The sequence below is a fragment of the Vidua chalybeata genome, chromosome 7, assembly GCF_026979565.1.
Source record: "Vidua chalybeata isolate OUT-0048 chromosome 7, bVidCha1 merged haplotype, whole genome shotgun sequence".
In the NCBI taxonomy this organism is placed as follows: Eukaryota; Metazoa; Chordata; class Aves; order Passeriformes; family Viduidae; genus Vidua; species Vidua chalybeata.
The window spans coordinates 4,759,876-4,783,755 of record NC_071536.1 but is presented as its reverse complement, the minus strand read 5'-3'; the positions used below and the strand labels follow the sequence as shown (position 1 = coordinate 4,783,755).

The following is a 23,880-nucleotide window of genomic DNA, read 5'->3' as shown; positions in this document are numbered from 1 at the left end:
TGTAAAAATTCTGTTACTCAAAAAGATAGTATTGATGTTGGTTGCTTTTTTAAAAGAGTAGAAGCATTTGTCTTGAAGAACTGGGAAAGGTTAAAAGAAAACCCAATTGCAGAACAAACCAGAGTAAGAACCAAATCTTTTTCTTGAAGCAATGACCCTCAAAAGGGTACAGGCATTCCCTCACCTTCAAAGGTTTCACCAGCTCTGCCTAGAACTGATCATCAGCAGTGATGAGGGTTTTTAAGATGCAAATAAGAGAGCTGGCTGCATTACAACTATGTCAGGTTTCCAGCCAGGAGGCAGAAGTGATGAGGCTCAGCTCTGGAGCTGGGATGTCGAGGAGCAGTGCAGCTTGGCAGGCTCCTGGAGGAAGCTTTATCACAAGTACCTGTGCTCTGGTATTAAGGGGAGCAGATGAGATATACAAAAGCAAGTCAGCCTTCTATAAAATCTATTACACCACAAAGCACCTGGTTAAAAACAAGTTGCTGCTTAGAAATTATGGGGACTCATCAAATGGCCCCTATCCAGTCTCAATGTTTTGGGTTTTTTTTCTGAGTTGCCAACATGCAACAGAAGAAATGAAATGTTTCCTGGCCGTAGTGAAATTTAGAGAGGCAATATGTCATTTATACATCCTCAAGGGACACCTTTCAGATATGGAAAGCAATCCAGAATGTCCCCAAATCTGGAATGCTCAGAACAATATGTCTACTGTGGTGCCACATTTGACACGTGATATAAACTTCTTCCCAGCCTGTCTCTGAATTTCAGTGTTGGCACATCCTGAGGGTAATGTTTAACAGCACAGCCTTCATTCCGAATGCACTTTACTCCATTATGGAATATTTTGCTTAAACACTCTCTATCCCTGTCACCACCATTCACTACAACTCATTATTGCTGCAAGAATTGTAAGAATGATTCACTGAAGGCAAATAATTCTTGGGAAGGGAAATAGAGAAACCCTAGGCACACAGATATTTCAAGTTTGGAATGGAAAGCATTAAAATAAAGAAAACATAATAAAGAACAGAAAATTATTGGTTGTATTGTGAAGAACACCCCATCCTCTGCAAATTCTCTCTCTCTCTTCAACAATATACACACAAGACAACAGGATAACTATTTCTTTGAGGTTCACTTCTCATCTAAAGTCAGAATATCTGTGAGCTTTCACCATAATTACTCCAGCAGTTCATTATCATGCCATAGACAGAACATTGTGGCTCAAGGACCAGACTGAGCAGCAGGAACAAATGCAAAACAAACAACAATGTGCTTCCATAGCTCCACAGTGGCTTTAGCAAAAAAGAAGAAAAAGAAAATGCAGATGAGAGAGAATTCAGAAAATGTATGATGTTCACAAATACCCTCTACAGACACTGTTTTTGAGAACAGACTAAGTGGTCCTCCAAGCAGTGGACAAACTTAGAAAAATGCAGGGAACAATGAAAGGAAAGTTTACCAACATAACTCTCCGTAACAGAGGATCAGGGAAAACTTGTGGCCATATTTATCCAGTTTCATGCTGAGGGGATGACAAGGCTGAGAATAAAAGCAGTACTTACATCCTGAGCTGCCGTTCGTTGGAACCAGAGTGAAGTTGGAGGCCCAGGGGTTACGCACGATGTCTTGCCAATGAATGGTGTCTGCAAAGCAGAGAAATTTGTTCTGGCCAACATAGACCCCTCCATTCAGTATCTCTGTGAACAAGAGAACAACATACTTGTAAGACTTCAGACAGCTGATTCAATCTATTGCAAAACGTGTGTTGGAGAGAGCGCACAAAATTTAAATGCAAAAAAAGTTCTCACTGTAATCTCATTTAATAATCTGAAAACTGGAGGACAAGCAGCTCACAGGATTTGTTAACAGGAACCCTTTATTCACATGCAGAAGAAACCTGATGAAGACTGACACACGGTTGTTTATTTTCTGTTCCAGTGTGATCACATATGGAACAGTTCTGTATTTTGTGGGTAAAATAACCTTCAGCACTTAAATGACTTTAAAACCACAAGCAATCAATCACACTATACTGCATTTCATTCATTTGCAGAAAGGCTTAAAACTTACAATAAAGAACTGTGCTGTGATGAGCCCACAGGACACGAGAAGGGGCCAAACAGCACAAGGTCTGGGGAAGATGTTATATTACAGCCTGTGCTGCTGCAATACCATCATCCAAAACACTCAAAGCAACGATCCAAATCTCAAACACTGTGGTCCAAAACTCCTATGGACATGCCTTGCTGGAAGCTTTGTGTTAGAGATGGTTTTTGAACAGGTAAAAGTTCTGGGGTTCTTCTTAGGTTGTGGGGCTTTTGTGTTTTGTTGGGGGTTTTGGGTTTTCTTTTTATTTTCACATTTATAGCAGTTTGTCTAAAAAGCTGCTCTGTTGCCCTGTCTCTAAAGACTTGATTTATCAAATCTCAACATGAATATGATCTTACAGTTGTTGGTCATAGCACCAGAGTTTCCTCTTGAGCAAAAACTTTTTTTTTTTACCCCTAAACCCTTGCTCAAATTCACAATTCCTCTACTTAACCTGTCTGTTATTTCCAAAGCAGGAGACAATGCCTGTGACTTTCATGAAAGTTAACAGGAAATGTGAGTCTAAGACCTTCAGTGTCAGAGCTTCAAGCTGCAGCAGAGAAATGCTGAAGGTTAGTTACTAATGACACCTTGGAATGACATGAAGTGCTGCTGTAGAGCCAGGAGTGCCACACTTTTCACACAGACATGAAGAATAATTCCTGATTAAGGTAGTCTGATAATCCTCATCTGCCAGGAAAACCTTTAAAAGCTGTAGTGGGAATGCAAACCTTTACACACACCATGAAAGGAATGACTGTTTTATTTCTTTTTTAAATTTCAGGCTTTATAGGTCACAGCGTGTAAATGAAGCAGCCCCCAATCAAGAAATGTATTAAATAAAGGATCATCTGTAAATGCATCTTCCTACCATATTAATCAGTATTACTATTTCTTAGAAACCTCTGGTTTATAAGCTTGGCTTTTCATTGAAAAGGGGCTTATAAATGAGAACAATGATAATAATCTGATACAGAAAAACAGTCCAGATTAGAGATATAGTAATGATCTGTCTGTATAATATTCTTATGATCACAGAAAAAAAATATACAGCATCTGTTAACAATTTTGCTCTGGGGAGAAAGGGGGGCTTAGAAGAACACCTGAAATCATGATTAGTGGTGATTTCTCTGTGTTGTCCCAGCTACACTGGATTACCTAATCCATTATGACCCAGATTTTGATTAAAAAGAACATAAAAACAATGAAAAACTGTAAAATCTGCATTTATAGCTTCTTAAACACACACACACACAATTGTTGATTAAGCTTTTCTTTGACTTAGACACGGGGTAACTGAGAGGTGTTTTAAAAATTTTTATTCTATTTCCAGTCTCATGTGAAGGGTGAGGCAATACAGATGTTATAATTCATGCTATCACAGTCAGAAGCCAACTATTTTCTAATTACAATACATTATAAGCTTTGAAAATTCTCTACCAGTCCACTTCCCACACAGAACTCTACATAGCTCCTCTGTCAGCTGGCACACAACTGGCCCAATTTCTGGGTATCAAGAGCACCCCCCTCATGACAATACCTATCCAGGTTTCTTTCCTGCTAGGAGCTTTGACACATTCTTGTATAGCAGGATCTCAATCTAAAAGTAATTCTAATAGTTTTAATTTGTGGAGAAAGATTTTTTTTTTCAGCATAAAGGTAATCAGGAAGTGTTTAATACACAATCCTTCAGGGAAACCAACACCTTCAACTGTGATTTACTAAAAGTAACCCCCAAAAATGCTCTGACTTGCTTCATCACTGAATAGCAAGCACTGTTTCTGCTGCTTTTCCCAAAAACAGGATACAGTACCTCCAATTTCCCTGCACTGAATCATTTTTTACCAGTGACAGAATTAAAGTTTCCAGGTCATTGATGTGCTGAGGTGCAAACACACCTGAGTAATATCCAAGGTGGGTTCTTGTGGATATTAAGTGACACTGAGATCAATAATTAGATTCAAACTTTAAGTTTAGTACAATCTTTAGAGCACTTGTATTTGACTTTCTGCTTTCTGGGTCCCAGATTCATTTCCACTCCACCTTCCCAATCCAACCTGCTATCCTCCTTTTCTTTACACCAAGTCCTCGGTGTGTGTAAATCAGCACAGATGCATTGGCTTCACTGACTTCAACTCAAAATGCATTTTGCACTTCTTTGCCCTCTCTTAGCAAGAACAATGCCTGGGAAGAGCTAATAAACTCTGTTACATGTTAAGCAAATGAAGCACAACTGTAATCAATATACAATAGAGCTGCTGTATAATGAACTCATCATCATAAAGTCATAATCTCATTTTAATTTACAACCCTGAAAGTGAGAGATAAAGTTAAACAATGAACAGGAGGAGGAAGGCAGGATCTCTGCCTGTGCAGGCAGCAACAGAAGCCAGGCAAAAAGAGGTTTCTTCTCCTGTGTGCAACACCTGAGGTGCCTCTCTGCTCAGCTCTTTCCAAGGTTGGAGCAGAAGAGAAAATGCCAAGTCCCTGAGTGAATTCTGTGAACAAAGAAGCCAGTTCCTGCCAAAGAAGCCCCAAACCAGATTGCTCACAATTAAACATACTTTAAATACCATTTGGGGGTGAATATTTTTGTCTTCTAAAACAATTTTTTTGTCACACTGGAAAACTGTTAGTGCAAGTATGACCCCGCTAGCAGCAAGTGCTACCCTTGGGCATCCACCCTGCTCAGGGACGTCAAGGTACAAAAGAGGGATTTCTAAGCACAAGACTCACTAGCTTTCACTGGGAAAAGAGTTCCTACAAGTGCCAGACAACTTTGAACATCTTTCTGGAAAGTGTAACACTTCAGAGTACCACGATCTCCTGGTTTGGCACCAGGGCTGCAGCCCCGTGCCCCGAGCGAAGGAGCAGTACCAAGGGCTTTTGCCACTTGGTTCTGAAGTGAATGACAAATCTTACCATCTTCCTTATTAGAACTACTCTACTGGCTTAAAAGCAGTACAATTTTGCAACCAAAGTTACACAAAAATAACTCAGCATGTGTCCTTACCACTGAATTCTGTCATTATTTTGCTTATTACTCTCAAATGATTGTGGGGAACTTATATCTGCATATTATTAAGATTCTCTTAAATAGTTATTTACTCAGGAAGCTAAAACAGAAAAGTATTATCTGTTGCTATAGCTGCTATTTTCTTGCTTACATTAGCCTGGAGAAACATTCCCAAAGACTTTGGTAACCTACCATACAATACTAACAGGAGGGATGGAAATGTACAGGTCTCTGGCAACCAAGAAACACAAGCACCTCACACTGAAGTGCCAGGAACACAGACAGGTACATACTTAGTCTGCCAAGTTCAAAAAGGGACTCAGTTTGATGGAAGTCACTGGAAACACATTATCAGCCACCAGAAGCATACAATCACTGCAAAGGGACATTGGCTCTGCAAGGGTGGCATCTGCTTAGACCAGAAAGGGAAACCACTTTTCTTCTTCCATCTCTTAAAAGGGCATTTTATTGAGCTGACTTTTTTTTTGGTGTACAGTGTAATCCCTCATGGTCTGCTATCCAATTTCTAACGTGGGTTAAATTGGCAAAACATGTTCTCATTCTGCAATGTATCCTAGAGTGAAAGTTACTCATGTATATTTCTGTGCAGTGGGGGTTGTAAACATCTATTTAGCTGTAGAATCTGTTTCTAAAATTGTTGTAAAATGGTTATAAAATGGCTATTGCTATTCCAGGTTGCAAATTAAAAGCTCTTCTCTGGTGCTGCAAAATCAGCTGGCACTAGGAACTGGAAGATGACATGGTGAGAGGGAAAAGAACTAGCTCTGAAGTGGGCAGGCAAAGGGGAGGGAGCTAATTAGCAAAAACTGGGCTAAATCTGCTCTAACCACTTCAAAAGCAAACCAGAATATATCTTACACCTTTCAAGCTGGCTATGAAGGAAGCAGCTGTCTTTTACACCCCACCCTATAGGTATATCCTGCATGTATTATATACCACACGCTGATGACACCTGAATTTCCAAGGTCAGCCTCACTAGGGCTGAAGCACCTTTGCAGGTTGGCAGTGTTTCATCTTCACCATAAATACCCCAGACATGGGGATCTCTTCTCCTATTTCACCCAAGATGCTAAATGCATCATCTGAAAACAGCTTAGGCCTGGAAACTTCATGCCAAACCAAGTCTTTTGATCCCTCAGCACAGTTCATTGCTGATGAGCCACTGGGAAAGCACTTCAGGTCCATCATTAATAAGCTCTGTCTTAAAGGGTAATGAGAACTGGGTGCTTCAGGAGACAATAGCTCATCCATCAACAATCAAGATCTGAAGTTTTTATACAGATGATTTAAGAAGAGTTGGACTGTGCAAAATTGAAATGTCACATTTGTATTGGGAGATGGGGGTGTTTGGTAATGAAAATGAGAGTTTTAACCTTCTCCATTTCAGCTCAATGACCATACTCAAAAGCTCATGGATGTGGAATCTATATCCCAACCCAGAAGCCCCAGACAGCCTTCGATCTCAATTATACAATTTCAAGTACAGTTTATTTGGGTCATTAGCTGGAAGTCAGTTTCAAGGCTTGACGGTAACAGCAAGATATTCTTTATTTCTATCAAAAGCAATCAGTGTTATGTGCAGCCTGTGGGTTTGTACTTCCAACTGTTCAATAACTAAGAACACTGGGTTGCAGAACCTGAGCATATTTATTTCTACTTATTACAGAACCTGAGCATAAATCTTCTAATCCTAGCCACCTGCTTTGCTGCTTAAGTAACAATGGATCATTTGACTACCTTTCACTGAGTTGGATGGGGTGCTCTTCTCACCACAGAGGTGTGTGAAGACAGGCTCACAGGGTTCTTGCAACCATTCAGCTGCTTCATTAGAGGACAACAGGCTCTGGGCCACTCTTTTGTGGCCATCTCCTCAAAGGGAATATCTATTTCATGAACAGGGTCAGCCAGAGAAGACATTTGTACTTGGATTATTCCTCTGTGTGTGCATGCCTCAAATTCTTCCTTCTCACAGCCTTATTAAAATAAGACACCAAATCATTTACCTGGTGTCCTGGTTTTGCCTGGTTAACTCTGTAAAAGGAAAAAACACTGCAAAATATCCATCCCTTAGGGATGAACATCCCAGAGTTACAAGCTGTGTTCCATGATCACATTTTCCTTTGGGAAGTGCCTGTACATGTGTGCAAGGCTGCGTCAGGCTCCTGGACACCATTTCACCCTGCACCCTCTGGGCACAAGGTGTGTCAGACACGTGGCCCTAAAGGGTCTGTGCATGGACAAAGTGATCCAAAATACTACAGAAGAGAGGTAGCAACAGCTGAATCCAACAAGTAACACAAAAGCCCCAAACCCATCCAAAAGGGAAGAAAACACTTGGGTGTGAACTCAGTTTAAGATGTGCTTCTGCTCATCAGAAACAGTCCTGTTCTGAAAGTGTAAATTTTTTTTTTTCACTCAATACACTTGGCTTGTGCTAAAGGAAATGGTCTCTGTTCCTAATCCTGCTAGATTCACTGATCTTAGTGGTTTCTCCCTTTACTTCCAGTGAGCACAGCAGCTTCTGCCTACTTGGATCTTGATTCCCTGAAGTACCCAGGCCTAGGTTTACTTTTAAATCATTCCCTTCCCCTCCACTCTGCAGACTTTCTGCTCTGTAATAATTACTCTGCTTTGACAAGGGAGCTTCAAATCAAGGTTACCTTTGTTAACCACACCCCTGTCATCAGCATTACATGTCCTTGATGCTAAATAACCAGGCAGACACTGTCTGACCAGCCCCAGCCCTGCCATTTCCTTTGCAGATGGTAACTGCAGGAGCAGCACTACCTGTTTACAGCTTTACCCACCTCATTCTTTTCCCATCATGAGCTTTTCAAAAGCTGTTTGACCCTGTTGACTTTGCAGGAGGAGGTTTCCTGTAATATATTGGCTCTGTTACAGGGATATTAATTTTCAGGATGAGATGCTAATTGCCTCACTTTGTCCAGTCCAATTCTGAACCTGGTGTTAGAAGCCAAGTGCCTTGAGTTACTGTTTACTCAATATAATTTGTGGGCTTGACAGGTAGATTAACAGATATAAACCTTACAACTGGAACAATCCAAGGGGCTTCCTGTGGGTTGCTCCAAGTCAGGGAAAGAGGCAGAACAAGCCTGAAGAAGTGATGACTGGGGAGGGGGACCTCTAGTTACAGCCAGCTTCTACCTAAAGAAAGACTACAGGGGAGCACAGACTCTTCTCAGAAGTGCCCAAGGACAAGAGGCAACAGGCACCAGCTGCAACATGGGAAACACTGATTAGAATTGAGAAAAGTATTGTTCCCAGCTAGAGTGTGGTTAAGCACAGGAGCAGACCTATCAGAGAATTGGTGCTATCTCCACCTCTAGAGATTCTAATAAACAATGAACAACATGATTCTTGTCTGAAGTTACCTTGCTTTGAACAGAAGATTGGACCAGATGACCTCCAGATATTACTTCCAACCCAAATTATTTTGTCCTTCTACAGTTATTAATCATCTACTACCACAGTATTCACAACACTCCATTAGCAATCCTCTCAACACTCCATTAGCAATCCTCTCAATTTTTATCAAAGCATACTTCAATTTAAACTTTTACCTACTTGTAAGCATTTGGTGATACAAACCACCCACCTGGAAGATGACATGTATTTAAAAGCACACCATGTGCACATATAAAGAAATGCTCCAGTATTTGAAATACAGAATGTGTGTCACTGTCCCTCATTTCATGCAAAAGGGACATGTGGACTAAGAATGACAAAACTGCTACCCTTCAATCTTCTGATTTTTGGTTAGCAAAATGAAAATTGCATTCATTTAAGTCACTGGGGAGAATCAGTGAGGAGTTTCAAATTACTGTCTAGGGAGGCAGTGACACATGGCTGGCTCACCCCAGAAGACACTCTTGTGCCCAGTGAGAGCAGCAATATGCCAACAGCCATGAATGAGCACTCATCTCCTTCACAGCAGCCATGACTTCATCCTCAGGTATTTCAGCCCTCCCTGATGGGGATACCTGTGTCCCAGTTACAGGAGCACACTCATGAAGAGGTGAGCTGGTTCTGCAGGGTACTGCTGTGTGCCTCTTCTGATGACACACCACTTTCCTTCCAGCTGTTCCAAAAAACACACTTCTGAGTATGGATTTCAGCCAGGACACCCAAGTATTCAGACACCATTAAAACCTTCTGAATCCAAACCAAATCATCTTTCCTCTGCCCTTTTCACAGAAGGAGCACAAGAGGTGATGATACATTGTGCACTGGGTGCACCAACAGGGCAAAGTCTCCCTGATATCCCAGCAGGCCCCAGAAAGCCTGGAGGCTCTGACAGATACCCCAGTACTGGAATTTATTTCTGCTGCCTGGTTATCTTTAACAGTGAGCATCCTACAGGACATACTCTGGTGTAATGACCCAAAGCAGCTGTATCAGCACTTGCCTTGCCTGTGTCTTTCACAACACAACCCTTGTTTTCTGCATCAGGCACCCTCCAAATTTGTTCAGTGAAGGCTGAACAAACCCCAGTGTCACTTTGTGTGCCCTCTTGAAATGCCCTACAGCATCCCACTGATCAGCTGACACACAAACCACCTCTCCTGACTCACTATGGTTGTTTCACATTCATTTTTGCTCATAATTTCTCCAGAGCTTTTGCTGTGACTGGAATGTTTTTCCAGGTGAGTGCCCGTACAACAACACGAGTTACTGCCAGCAGAGCTTCCTAGGGCTTCCAGGGCATTTCCACCAGCTGCAGATTCCTCCACAAACTCTTCAGTGAGCCACCAGTCCAGGTGTCAAGACTGCAGATGCATTCTTCACTCATCCTCCTTCACCTCTGACTGCTCAGAGTTCTGGTATAAGACACAGGAACCTAAACTTTGCTGTCCCTCTGCTCCAACAGGGACTCACTCCACCTCCTTGCTTCCCTGATGTCAAGGGCAGGCAGACAACATTCAAGAGAATCTGAAGAAATATGGGGAAGCACTGGAGAGAGGGTCCTACTCCAGGGCAGAAAAAGAGGAAACTGATGTTCAGGTTCATATAATAGATATGAGGTCCATTGAAACCACCTCTCCACTGAATACTATCTTACATTTCACATCATCTCTGTGGGCCAAATTTGAGAAATAGCACTGAGAGAACTTACTGTTATTTTTTCCCCTGAAGTTTTCACAAAGTTCTCTCCTCACAGGATATTCATCTCATTTCTTCAGCCAGGACGAGGCTGCATTTTTAGACTGATTCACTTTTGTATTGCCAAGACAGACCCAAGCATTTAAAAGCCTCTCCTTGCCAGGACATTTGCTATATAATATTTTGATCAAATGATTACATCATGTTTAATGTATGCTGGTGGCATACATCCATCAGCTGAGATATGGAACTGTGAGACTGCCACGTCCCTTTTCTCCTGGCATCAGCTCTTTCTAGGACAGTAAATGCTGCATGGCAGTTTGTCTGGCATGGCTGCTGCTTCCAGGCCAGCTTTCCACATGGAAGTCAAGCAGCAGTAGGAACAGAAACCTCAGCAGGGCCAGGGGCATCTGAATGCAGCAGGGCTTCCCTGCAGCACCCCCAAGAGCTTCAGCTCTGGCATTATCTGGTGGTGTATTCTCCAACTCTTCTGACAAACCAAGCAGGCTGCTTCCTATCCCAAGCACATCTGGCACTCAGGCCTTAAACTTGGCATACAGACTGATGGCCTTCTGTCTTGGAGTGCAAGTGCCTCAAGTACATCCTGATTGGCATCAACAGGCAGAAATTCCTTCTCTCTTTGAAAAAAAATAGTCAAGATCTGGATGTAGTGGTACTCTCCTCCGTTTTCTGAAAGGCTGTAAAAAAATTACTGGCTCCATAGAGCCCTTCTCTTTCAAAACTGTCATAATGTGGCTGGGAATAATCCTGGAAGGGTGCCCAGACCCACGTCCAGCTGCATCCTGAATTTCAGTACAAGTATTTGCATACAGGCTAGTAATTGGCATGCAGCTGGTTTTATGCCAGCTCCAGCAATTGCATAACCCAACTAATCTTTTCTCTGGGCTCTGTGAGGAGAGGAGCCTGTGTCTGCTGAGCTTAAAATTTCTGGATGGGATCTGTTCAAGTATGCTCTCACATTTCTGTGCCACGCTATTAACCTCTCCTGAGATACAGTGCTGACTCTTCAAAGAGGAATTTTAATTGAAATTTGTCTAAGGTAGGAGGTGCCTCTGCCTTTCCCTGGCTCTCCTGTGCTGAAACTAGGCAAATGACATGGAAATCCTCCTCCTGCACAGAGGACTGTGGAGGGATTCTTGGCTCCTGCCATCTCCAAGACCTTAGACTGCACTCGCCCTCCCAGTGCTGTGGCTGGGGACAGCCAGATAAACAAAAGAAGGCCTGTAAAGTGAGGCACATGCACATTAATCACAGTAATCAGTAAGACCTCCTTTGTAAATCCATAGATTTGAGAAGGCCTGAGCCTCTACTATCCCAACTCCTATTTTTTCCCCTTTAACTGCCATAATTGCTAAGAGGTCTCTGTCAGTCCTGCTGCTTGCTTTTGAAGGCACATTTCCATCAGGTTTCAGATCTGATGGGGAGTCAGGGAGCCTGTCTATGTGGCTGAGCCACAGACTCTGTGGTAACACAGATAATGTGTTCCTGCTAACAGTTCTCTGTCCCAGAACTCACATGCTTTCTGTGACCACACCTTTTTGACCTTATTATGGCCATTTTCAGTGCATCTGTCATAAGGTAATAGTGAAACAGTGGAAATCAATACAATGTGGCTGCTATGTAAAATAAAATCCAGATTTCAGGCTAATTGTCTTTAAACTATGTGTTGGTTTTGCACAGTCTGGTTTTTGTTAGTGGGGGACCACAGAGGTGGTTTCTGTGAGAAGCTGCTGGAAGCTTCCACCATGTCTGACAGAGCCAATCCCTGATGGCTCCAAAGATGGACCTGCTGCTGGCCAAGGCTGGGCCAATTGGAGAGATGGGAAAGCCTCTGTGATAACATATTTAAGAAGAAAATCAAAACAAAGTGGGGCACAGTTTTCCTTCTAGCCAGAGAAGAGGAGGAGGTGAGAACATGTGAGGGAAACAGCCTGGAGACACCAAGGTCAGGGAGAAGGAGGGGCAGGAGGTGCCCCAGGGGCCAGAGCTGAGATTCCTCTGCAGGCCCTGGTGAGACCATGGTGAGGCAGCTGAGCCCCTGCAGCCCCTGGGGATCCAGGGGGATACAGAGATCCATGAACAGCCCCTGGGGATCCAGGGGGATGCAGAGATCCATGAACAGCCCCTGGGGATCCAGGGGGATGCAGAGATCCATGAACAGCCCCTGGGGATCCAGGGGGATGCAGAGATCCACCCCAGCCCCTGGGGAGGTGCCCAGGCTGGAGCAGTGGGTGCCTGGAGGAGGCTGTGCTCCAGTGGCAGACCCAGTGGAGAGGGGGCCCTGCTCCCAGGCCGGAGCAGCCTGGCCTTGCAGGACTGCAGCCCTGGCAGAGTGAGCCAGGGCACAGCAGTCTGGGGAGGCCTGGCTGCCGTGGGAGGCACTCACAGTGCAGCAGTTGTGGCAGCACTGCTGCTCAGCAGAGAGGATCCACGCTGGAGAAGTTCACAGAGAACTGTGTCCCATGGGAGGGAGCCCAGGGTCTCACAGGGGAAGGGCTCCTCTCCCAGGGCAGCAGAAGAAAACCTCAGGTGACAAACTGACCAAAACCCTCATAGCCTGTCTCCCTGAGCTGTCAGTCAGAAGGAGGGAGGGGCTGGGGGAAGAAAAGGTGTTTTAAGGGCTTATATTACTTCTCATTATCCCCCTCTGATTCTGTTAGTAATAAATTCACTTTGCAGCTTTAAGTTAAGCCTGTTTTGCCCTTGAAGTGTTTTCTCCCAGTCCTTATCTGAACTCATAAACACTTCGTTCATTATTTTTTCCTCTCCTCTGCCCTGTTGTGGCAGGGGAGGGTGAGTGAGCAACTTTCATGGGTGCCTGGTGTTTGCCCAGTGTCAAACCATGACAAACTATTAACCTTGAACCAGGTACTCAGGTCAGGAAAATAAGCACATGTGAATTCATGCCAAAATAACCACTTTGGATACAGGGAGCTAAAGCACTGGGTGACAAAGTGCTAAGCACAAGAGATAGTTCAGGGTGAGTGCATTCCCTGTTTTAGGACCACCATCACTCTCCTCAAGTGTCTCCTAGTTCTTCCAGCTGCTCTTAAATAGGAGCTCTTCTCATCCTCCACCAATCCTAATTTTAACAATATCTCACCCTCCATTCTGGCTTTTTAAAAGCAACAATAAAAACCTGTCACAGCACATGTCACAGTTGAGACAGCCACGATACACAGAGGAGTTTCAGAAGACTTTAAGCATTTGCCCATACACAGTAACACCTTACCACAGCAGAAGGCTTCAGGCACCTGCCCATACAGAGTAACACCAGGACACTTCACAAGGCTGCAAGCATCTGCCCTTCTTGTCCTTCAGCCCAGCCTTTTATACCCTCCTGTTCATGCAGTGCACCTGTGTGCCCTCTGCTCCCTTTGGTGGTTGCTCAGTGCACCTGGGCACTCCATGGCTCATTGCTGTCAATGCTGCTCACCTGCTTCTCACAGCTGTGCCCATGGGGGATGAGGCTGGGCTGCAGCCCCACTGCCAATCACCACAAACTGTGTGCCACAGCACAGCCCCACTGCCAATCACCACAGCCTGTGTGCCACAGCACAGCCCCACTGCCAATCACCACAGCCTGTGTGCCACAGCACAGCCCCACTGCCAATCACCACACCCTGAGTGCCTACAAAACCCCTCTTTCTTTCCTTCCATCACTATTTTGATGGTTACAAACATTCTCCCAAGACACCCCTTTCTTCCCCCAGCAGAGGCATTGCAGTGAACCCGAAGTGCTCTCAGTGATGCTGCAGTAGATCAGGAGAGATGCTGTGGCCTGTTGTGACACAGAAGTAAAACTGCAGTGAGATCTGGCTCCACTAACAGGACATACTCAGCTCTCAGTAGTGGCATTTTCTGACCCATTCCTGTTCTGTATCCAGGAGTGTGGGTTGCCTTCCTGGCCATATTTGATAGCAGAATATATATTTTCTTCCTGGCAGAAGGATCAGTTTGCTTCCAGAGTTTTACTGCAGTTAAACCAGCCCAAACAGTCTCTCTCTGCAGGCAGCAAATGTGTGGTTTGTCCTTGTCTACACTCCTGCTAAACTGCAGCTGGCACTGATTGATGGTGTTTGTTTCAGTGAGATCATTTTTAATAATGTAGACAACAGGAGGGAAGATCAAGTGCCCTGACCCACCAATTCTGCTGTACTAACTGCTATCCTTAGCAATAAGAACAAGTCTTAGTAATTTTTTTGCCAAAGCCCTTCCCAAATAACCCTGCACAAGAGAGGGGGAGCAGTTGAACAGCCCATGGGATGTGAGCAGAGTTGCTGAGGGGGAACCAAAGCAACTCCTCTCCCAGCCTCAGGGCTCAGCTAAGTCAGATTCAATCCTGAATCTCTTCCCCTGCACTGCCCAAGGTTACCTTTGTGGTTTCTCTTACCATAGGCCTTTAAAATCACAAATTATAAACAAATAAATCATTCTATAAGATCTCCTGAATGGTAATTTCATTCTCAGTCCATGGAGCACCATGCCCAGAACTTAAAAAATATTGGTAAAGGGATGGGAATATTCACCCAATCCAGTATAGGGAGGGATGGTGTTCTTGGAATTATTGTAACTCTTTATTTGTCTTTAATAACCTGTTTTTCTCTTGAGCTTCAGGTGTCCTTGTTCAAATTGCAAAGGCAGTGTAAGGCTGCAGAAGTTATAAACCTTGCTATGCCTGGTCTTCAAAGGCTACAAAACATCTGTTGGCTGGCAAGAGCAATTAATTAGCAAAATTGAAAAGATGGTTCCTTTGAACAAAGGCTTGGATGAAGCAGGGGAGGGGGAGGTGACTCCAGGAAAGTGTAGCCTAGTGAAGGCCTGTAAGCTGTGTGCCTCTGGGCAAATTCCCAAGGCTGAAATCTCAAGGAATTTAATGCTTCTTAATTCCACAGGATCTTTAATTACAGCCAAGAGAAGGCAATGAGATGTGATGTCAATGTTTAAATGAAAATAAAGATAATAAAAAGCCTGTCAAATTTATCAGCCAGTCTCCCAGACACAGTCCCACACACGCTGAGCACCTGGGTGGGTGCTCAGAGAAAATAACCAATTCCATGAGCACAGTGACAAGAGAAGAAAATAAAAAGGCTCCCAAACCACCCTCCCCACACCTTCTTAGAGCCTGTCTCCTCATTTTGCCTGAGTGATTTCTGGAAACGACAGTGCTGGTACATGTGCATTTTGGGAAGAACTCATACTCTCACATGAATTAGACCAACATCCACTTAAAAACCATCCTAGTAATTATGGACTTAATTACAGGTTTGGGTGTTTGCAAGACACTTTTTTTTTTTTTTTTTTTGGAAAGCAAAGCTAACCCTTCTAACCCTTCCAGCTAATACCCCTCAGTGGTTCAACAGAACTCCCACTGGGCCACTGCACAAGGTGCGTGTGTTGCCAACTCCAGCTGCAGTTTTTAGATGTTTGGTTATTTTTCACCCAAAAGCTGCCAGGTACTTCCCAGGGGAGCTTAGGATTGCTGAGGAATTTTTGCAGGTAACAAGCAATGTTCCTCCTCTGCCTTTCCCAAGGCTGGAAAAGCAGCACTTTCTTTGGGATGGGGCTCAGTGCTCAGGGCCCCAGCTGAGGGCACCATCTCCCTCTGTATCCATCTCTCCAGTGAATTTGCCAGGTGTGAAACTGTCTGGGAAGGGGTAGGCTGGTTCACCAGGGAAGAAGAATTGGGTGACAGCAAGAATTTGGATAAGGAAGCCCAGCTCAGCTCCTCCCCCTGTCCAAGCCCTTCCACTGGCAGGAGTGTCAGCTCACCCCGAGCCAGCTCCAGCCCCTTTGCCTAAGGTGAGCAAAGGAGAAATGTCCCTGACTGCATGCCAGCACTTGGCACAAGAGGCACAAAGTGCCCACGGCTCCAGCAGCCACACTGAGATCTCTGGAGTCGCACTTTTACCAGTCTGGGATGCAAAATATTATCTCTGAGAGTGCCCTGGCAGTGTTGCCAGGACCCAGTGGACCCTGCCACAGGTGCTGACACCTCTCTTGCAGTTGCTCTTCTGCACCTGCTCCTGAGTTATGGAAGAAGTGCTTTAAGTCCAAGCAAGCTTGAATCTGAGTTTAGTTGCCCAGCTCTGACACACAGATGACAGCTGGTCAAGCAGAGGAATGCAAGCACCAGGCACCAGCTGCTTCTCCCCAGCATGCCAGCAGGCCACAGGTAGCATCCTCACTGTAAATTAAAATTAAACCTGCCAGATGCATATTAGGGACTCAGAGGGATCTAAAGAAATCTCTGTTAAGAGAAAAGCCCCATAAAGAGACTCACTGCACTCTCTTAAAATAAGACAGAAGAAAAATATGGCCACATATCAAATACACAGGAGAACAACCTTAAACTGATAAACAACCACCTATAATTAAAAATTAAGGATTTTTTTCTTCAATGATTTTGATTTCTTTTCAGAAATAATTAGCCTTTCCTAGCATATGAAATGTTTCTGCCAGACAAGAATAAACAGAAGACTAGATGTGTCTCAAGGCTGAAAAAAAAAAAAAATCAGATCTGTGCAGTCATGGGGTTCCTGTACATTTTCCCTTTAAAGCCATAACTCAGTTTTATATTTACTTTGTTAATTAAAACTGAGATTTATTAAATTTGTATCTTAAAAATCCAATAAAGAAGAAGCCACCATAGGCAAAAGCATTTCCCTTGGTACAGCTGTTAAAGTGGCCTATCAATCAGCCATGAACACAGATACACAACTGACTGTGCCTATCAGAAAATGATAAACCCACATCCCACTGATGGAGGGAAGTTTTGATTATCAGCAGCACGTGCCACTATCCCACAAATACAGAACTGCGTTCCATACAGGTAACTTCAAGGTGACTTTTTCCCTCAGAGGTATACTATGCATTATTATTATTATTATTATTATTATTATTATTATTATTATTATTATTATTATTATTATTCCTCCAGTAATACCTAGCTCAGAAATGACCCCAATGCAAGTATCCTGGATGCAGAGAAGCTGGAGAGCAGACAGAGCTCTATAAATAAGGGATACCAAAAACATGCTGTTCTTTCCCTCAGAATTTTTTCCCAATAATTTTGAACTGTTCATTAAATATCCAATACACTTTGCCTGAGCAAGCAAGACACTGAACTAAAAAGCAGACATGCCCTGAGAGCTTTCAGTGCTTCCCCTGGCTGAAGGTTATGCTGAACTTGACTCATGGTGAATGCATTGCCTGGATTTTGTGAAGAGCATGTTGGGTCAGACAGGAGGCACGGCAGAAAGTGGATGGGATGTTAGCATGAACATCCTCTGTGCTTCTCTCTCACTGCTTGGAAAAATACATATTAAAGAGAGAGAAGAGTCTTTAACTTTTAACTTGGCTCTGAATTTGCAGAAGGATGTACTGACTTGAGAAGTTTCTGTTTGTTTGTTGATACATTGTGCAATTAACCTTGTGACTGATGAATTTCTAGAAAACCCTGTGAATGTGTCAGCATCCTTCTAAATAAAACACATCCAGTCTTCTTACATGGTACTCTACTAACAGCTGTAACAACCAAAGCCTAATTATACAAATTATTACAGTCAATATTTTGGCCTGACTGTGGCTCTTGGTGGTGCCAAACACTTGTAATGTGTTAAGGGTGAAACTTGTAATGAAGAATTAACTCTAGGCTTTGAGTTTCTTCACTCTCCATGCAAGTGAGATTTCTCAAAGACTACAAATACGTTTTGCTGTTGCTCTCAAATGTTTTCATGTGTTTGCTGTGATTGTTTGCACGTGTGAATTCCTTGTGTATCACTTAAAACCAGAAAAATCCATGTGGATAACCTGAAATGTCTTTCACTGCCTCCTATGGCCTATGAGAGTTTCTACCAAGGACCAGAAATGAATGCCATGAGCAGCACAAGCAGCCCTTCAAATAACAACTAAATTTAACTCCACTGCAATGCTTTTATCAGCACCTTCTGCAGAAATACCTATTGTGTTAATTTGACTGAATTGCTCTTTAAAGTATTTTCACTTGGAACAAATATAAAATCATCCTGGATAACCTGAAAATATTTCTGTCACTACTGAACTTTATACTTGTGGAAAATCAGTGCTCATGTATATTATTAATATATGACTAGTACAAAATGGAGTGACCCATTTAAAGGCCAACCAAATGCTCAAAAAGACAAATATAAATACAAGAGACTCATGTGGATTTTAAATTAATCAAGGCCTTTAGGAAAATTAATTAATACCCAAATAACTGTCATTCCTGAACTGTTTCTTGGTCAAGATAACTTAGTTATCAGCTCCCAGCCTGGAAATTAGGAACTGGAAAAATACTTGATTGATACAATACAATATAGTACTTAAATTATTGAAGCAGATAATGCCTGTAATCAATGAGAAAAACCTAGAAAGGGTCTCAGTGCATGTTATTATACTATATATATACACACTATATACTATATATTATACTATATATATATTGAGACAGTATTTTGTGTTTAGGTTTAGATGTTTATTATTTTTATTTATGTTACAAGTTGTGAGTTTTACAGTATTTTACTAATAAGCTACAAAATAGTTAACTATTTTTTGTTATAAGGTTTTTTAAGGCTAAACTGTCTAATTAAGAAATGGCACTTAAATTATTTTTACTTCTAACTTAATAACTGATCACTTGAAGTCTGTAATGTGGATTTTTCTGTCTAATTACAAAATACTACTTAAACTCCTGAAGAAAAAGGTGAAGAAGAATAATTAGTTACTGTTCTAAAACTTTTATTTTGCTCTCTAGATATTGTTATATTCTAAAACTTTAAACTTTAATTTTTTTAATTAGTGATATTATACACTTTAAATTAAACTACATATTTTTAATCTTAGCATTATGAATTAATTTTGGAAGGTTTTATTACAGCCTCAGGTTAAATATAGTATTTTCTTGTGGGTCTGTGCCCTTTAGCACAGCAAGTTTAAAATTCTCAACATCATACCACAAAAGAGTTGGTTTCTTTGGATTTCAGTTTGTCTCAGTTTACTAAACGTGGCACCTTTTTATAGGGATTTCATCTCTTTATACAAACAGCAATTAGAATGCCAGATGATCAATCCCAGAGAATTTGCAAGTTTATGGGACACAGAACTTACAGGACATTGCAGCTGCCTCTCCCTAAAAGCCATTGCTGACTATTTAGTGGCAATCAGTTGGTAATCCAGAATTTCAGAACCACTCGGCTCTGGGGCAGATGGAGAATGCACTGCTGGGTTTAGAAGTCAAATTGAGGTCACTGGAAAATCTCCCCTCTTCTCAGTGAGTTCAAGTTCTCTTTTCTGACCACTCTGCACACCCACAATCCCATGGAAGCACGCAGTATTTTCATTTCTGACAGATTTTAAGCCACACCTGCTGACGTGCTACTCTGGTGCCTCTTCTCAGGGGTGGGAGCTTTCACTCATTAATTACAGAATATTCCAGGGCTCACTGCAATTGGCCTTTAGCCAGCTTCCCACAGAGAAAGCCAGAGTAACTGGAAGATATTTCATCATACCCTGACACTCCATATTTCTCCATCACTGACAGGACCATCATCCTGCAAAAGTCCATTTCCAACTCAGCTGTCTGAGAAGAATGAAAAATCATTGCTCTAAAATGTCTAAGCAAGGGAAAAAAAAAAAAAGATAAATAGATTGGACCTAATTTAAAAGTTGTTGGGAATGGAAAATGACATGAGAAGACACAGCACTAGTTTATTTAGGACAACAGCCTCTGGCATGGGCTTAAATGCCCATTTTTGGTTAAGGCAGGCAAGTGGTCTTTTCCAAAGCTTTGCTTCTCTGGGGGATTCATATTGTAGAGATAATCTCGGTACAGATATGATGTCCTTTGCTCTAGCACCTGTCACATACCCCCTTTCTTGTCTTGCCAAGCTCTCAAGGGGCCATGCCTGCTCTCTGGAGTAGCAAACAGAAGGCATCTGTCAAGAGTGCCAGAGGTTGTCATTAAAAACAAATGGAGAAATAACAACAAAATAAACACCCAGTGCTTGGCAGCCTCTGCCAAAACCTCTCCAGTTTAAGATGTCACTGTTGCTGTAACAAAAGGACTGGATGAAATGCACTTACACGTGCCAGTGTTGCTACCTTAATAAATTCCTGGCTGTATGAACAATTTTGTGCTCTGCTTTATTCCAAGAGTAAATACCACTGCTCAAAAAACCCCCACTACCCAAAACATCATAAGCTCTGCTAAAAGTGTATTGTCCAAAGGATGAAAGCTCTGCCTTCTATCAAATATGTAAATCAAATATGACACCTTACAAGCCTTTCAAATCAATCAAAAAAAATTGTTACCATTTTCTTTGGTTTATTTAATCAACAAGCAGAAAGAGCAAATCACATCTATCAAAAGAGAAAGAGGAGAGAAAAGGGCAGTTGTGCAGGGAACTCAGAGTTCTGAAATACTCTGCATTTATATAGCACAGAGAAGGGAAAACCCACAGGCTGCATTTCCAGAATGAAGTTCACATTGATTCCTACTTCCTACACACTGCTGGATCAAATACCATACCCATTATTTATGACTGGAGGTTCTTAAGTAATAAAAACCCCATAAAACATCCCATTTTTTCCTTCTCCCTTGTATATACACTCATTTTGCAAAATGAGTGTGTTCTTGCTTCAGCCCAGGGCAATCTGCAATCCATCCCATTACCACCCAAGACAGCACATTTAAAACAGAAAGCTACAACTATAGTGTATGACACTCCAAGGCTTTTTGCTTAATACTGGTTTTGGCACACCTGTGAGGTTTCTAGGCCAGAAAACAAAACTGGCAGTAATCTGCCATGATATTTCTGGTGCAAAGGCCACAAATAAAAGGCATTTAGTCATAAGAACCAATCCAAGGCAATTCCTAGTACCACCATTGTGTACTATGCAATGAAATTCTCTTTGCATAGTGAACAATGATGAACAATGAAAGAAGGCAGAGATCATGAGAAAACACTGTAAATCTACAAAAAGTAGCTTCTGCACAGGATTTCCCTTCTCCCTCTTAAAATTCAGAATGATTTTTATACTCCAAAGCAATTAAAACATTTAAAAAAGCCTCCTGAAATGTCAACAGTGCCATGAATGGTGAGGGGGGGGGTCTTTAGCCAGGAACTCATCTCATCAAAGCAAAGCTCTTGCAAAGTTTTCCCAACAGCTGAGGTACAGCATCTTCCTGATGTTATCACTGACTGAAGGAAGTAAAGCTGATTGTTATTTGTAAGATTCAGTTTCTTGACAAATCACAGGCCTAAGTAGTCATGGATTGCACACTGATTTTAGCCTTTCTTTAGGACTCTCTGTAAGGGGTGGCAGCATGAGAAATGAGTAACTTACTGCAGCTCAGAAGGAGGTAAAACAGCTGATGCATTCAAGGAACCAGATGTTCTCGTGAATACTTGCAAAACTGAGTTGAAGCCATCTGGTCTCAATGCTTTGCCACTTGGAAGATGTGATACTGCATTCTCAGTTTCCTCTGTTGATATTGCTGATTCTAATTGAGGTTTCCTTTCCTCTGAGGGTCACGGTGTTTTTAAGTTTCTCCCAGAAATTACACCCGGATTCAAAAGTGACACTTTCCAATGTGAAAGGGAGTTCAAATGAAACAGAACAAAGGCCCCATCCCTTATTCATTCCCCATGTGCCCCAAGCATTGGAAAGGGATCATCAGGTACCAGTAACAGACTGATGTTTTCTCCAAACCTCAGTTTTCCTTTGCACTTCAGTCACAGGTGACACTTTGTGGTCCTGACACCATGAGGTTGGGGAGCAATGAACTTTGGCCTGCAAAGCCCAGGGAGTTATTTTAAGACTCTCTGCTCTGTGTCTAGGGCGCCCTTGAACACTTGTGCCTGCCAGGCTGTCCCATGGAGGTTATTATCTCACACCAGACGCCTGTTTCACAGGGATTTCTCAGGTGGTGCAACATTCCCAGGGCAGCCCTGCACTGGTCCCTCAGTTTGGGAAGGACGTTGAGACACTCGAACGTGTCCAGAGGAGGCAACGAGGCTGGAGAGGGGCTGGGAACACAAACCCTGTGAGGAACCACTGAGGGAGCTGGGGGTGCTCAGCCTGGAGAAAAGGAGACTCAGAGGTGACCTTGGCACTCTCTACAGCTCCTGAAAGGTGGCTGTGCTCAGGTGGGGTTGGGCTCTTTGTCCAGGCAGCACTGACAGAACCAGAGGACACAGCCTCAAACTGCACCAAGGAAAATAGAGGTTGGATATTAGGAAAAAGTTTTTCACAGAAAGAGTGATAAAGTACTTGAATGGTCTGCCTGGGGAGGTGGTGGAGTCACCATCCCTGGATGTGTTAAGAAAAGACTGGATGTGGCACTGGTGCCATGGTTTAGTTGAGTTGTTGGGGCTGGGTTGGACTCAGTGATCTTGGAGGTCTCTTCCAACCTGGTGATTCTGTGTTTGTGATTTACCTTTCCATGAGCTTGCCAAGGGTTATCACCAAGTAACAGGGTTGGGGAGACAGCTCTGGTGGCTCACTAGGGTTTGGCTACACCTGGCCAGTTGGAGGCCAGCAGCTTTAATCAGTGCATCTTTGAAAACAGAGCACCTGAGTGCCTTATTTTATCAGTGCTGAGGCCTTAGTATGGCACTCCAGCCCTAGTGATGCCTCAGGTTTTAGCTTTTATACTTTTCACATTCTGTACTACTTTAGTGTGCACTTCTGAGTTTCGTATTAGGGGATGGTGAGCTCTCTTCACAGAGCAGGGAGACAAAACAATTCCTTCTCTGGCTGGGGACCAAGGACAAATGATCCAAATCTCAGACCCAAGAACATAAACAACGTGGACTGAAGAGAGAAAAAGAAGAAGGGTGGGACTTCATAAGCTAAAGCTGTAATTGCACAATGAACTCCAATATGCAAATGGAGCAGAACTTATAAAAGTAAGAGACCCCGTGACCAGTCGTGCATTTCGTGACCATTTTGGTTCACCTTGGGTGCAGCCCTGGCTGAGCTCTTGTGCTGCCCAAGGTGGATCCATTGAGGCCTTTTAATAAATCCCTGCTTTATTCTTTAACTCTGTCCAGCCTCTGCTCTAGGTCAGCTTTCACACGGCATCATGAGGAGCTCTGCTTATTTACAGCATTTGCAAATCCTGCCCAAATCTTCAGCTCTGCCCTTCAGACATGTTATTTCTGCCTTCCTGTGTACTCATCCTCTCTGTGAGAGGTCACAAGTCATCACTCAGGAGAAAAAAGCTTCATCAGGATAAATGTCAACTGCCCTTTAGGGATACTTGCAGCAAAGCTGCTTTTGTGCTGGGTGGTCCCTGGGTTCCTTCTGGAAGTGGGCTCTGCTGCAGGACTGCCTGATGCCACACCTGGGCACATAGGCAGTGTGAACACACGGTCTGTTTTCAGTACACTCTGCTTGGAACAGAGCTTTTCATTTCTGGGTATTGGGAGGGTTTTTTAAAAAAATCAAATGGGCTACATAAAGGAAATGTCAACTTAATGGTTCATGAAAGCACCTTCCTGGAGAACAAACATTAACTGTTCAGCATAACTGAACATGAAATTTTCTGCTCTGGAACAGGCTGTGTATGCAAGTTTGCA

The 23,880-nt window shown here is 42.9% G+C and overlaps 1 protein-coding gene across 2 annotated transcripts in view; it reads right to left on the bottom strand.

Moving 5' to 3' along the window:
• Positions 1–23,880, bottom strand: part of ERBB4 (erb-b2 receptor tyrosine kinase 4) — a 581,304-nt gene that overhangs the window by 192,091 nt on the left and 365,333 nt on the right. For both annotated transcript variants that reach the window (XM_053947445.1, XM_053947444.1), the window contains exon 4: positions 1,572–1,706. In XM_053947445.1, the coding sequence (XP_053803420.1) occupies positions 1,572–1,706 (135 nt within the window). The remainder of the gene's footprint in view (positions 1–1,571; positions 1,707–23,880) is intronic.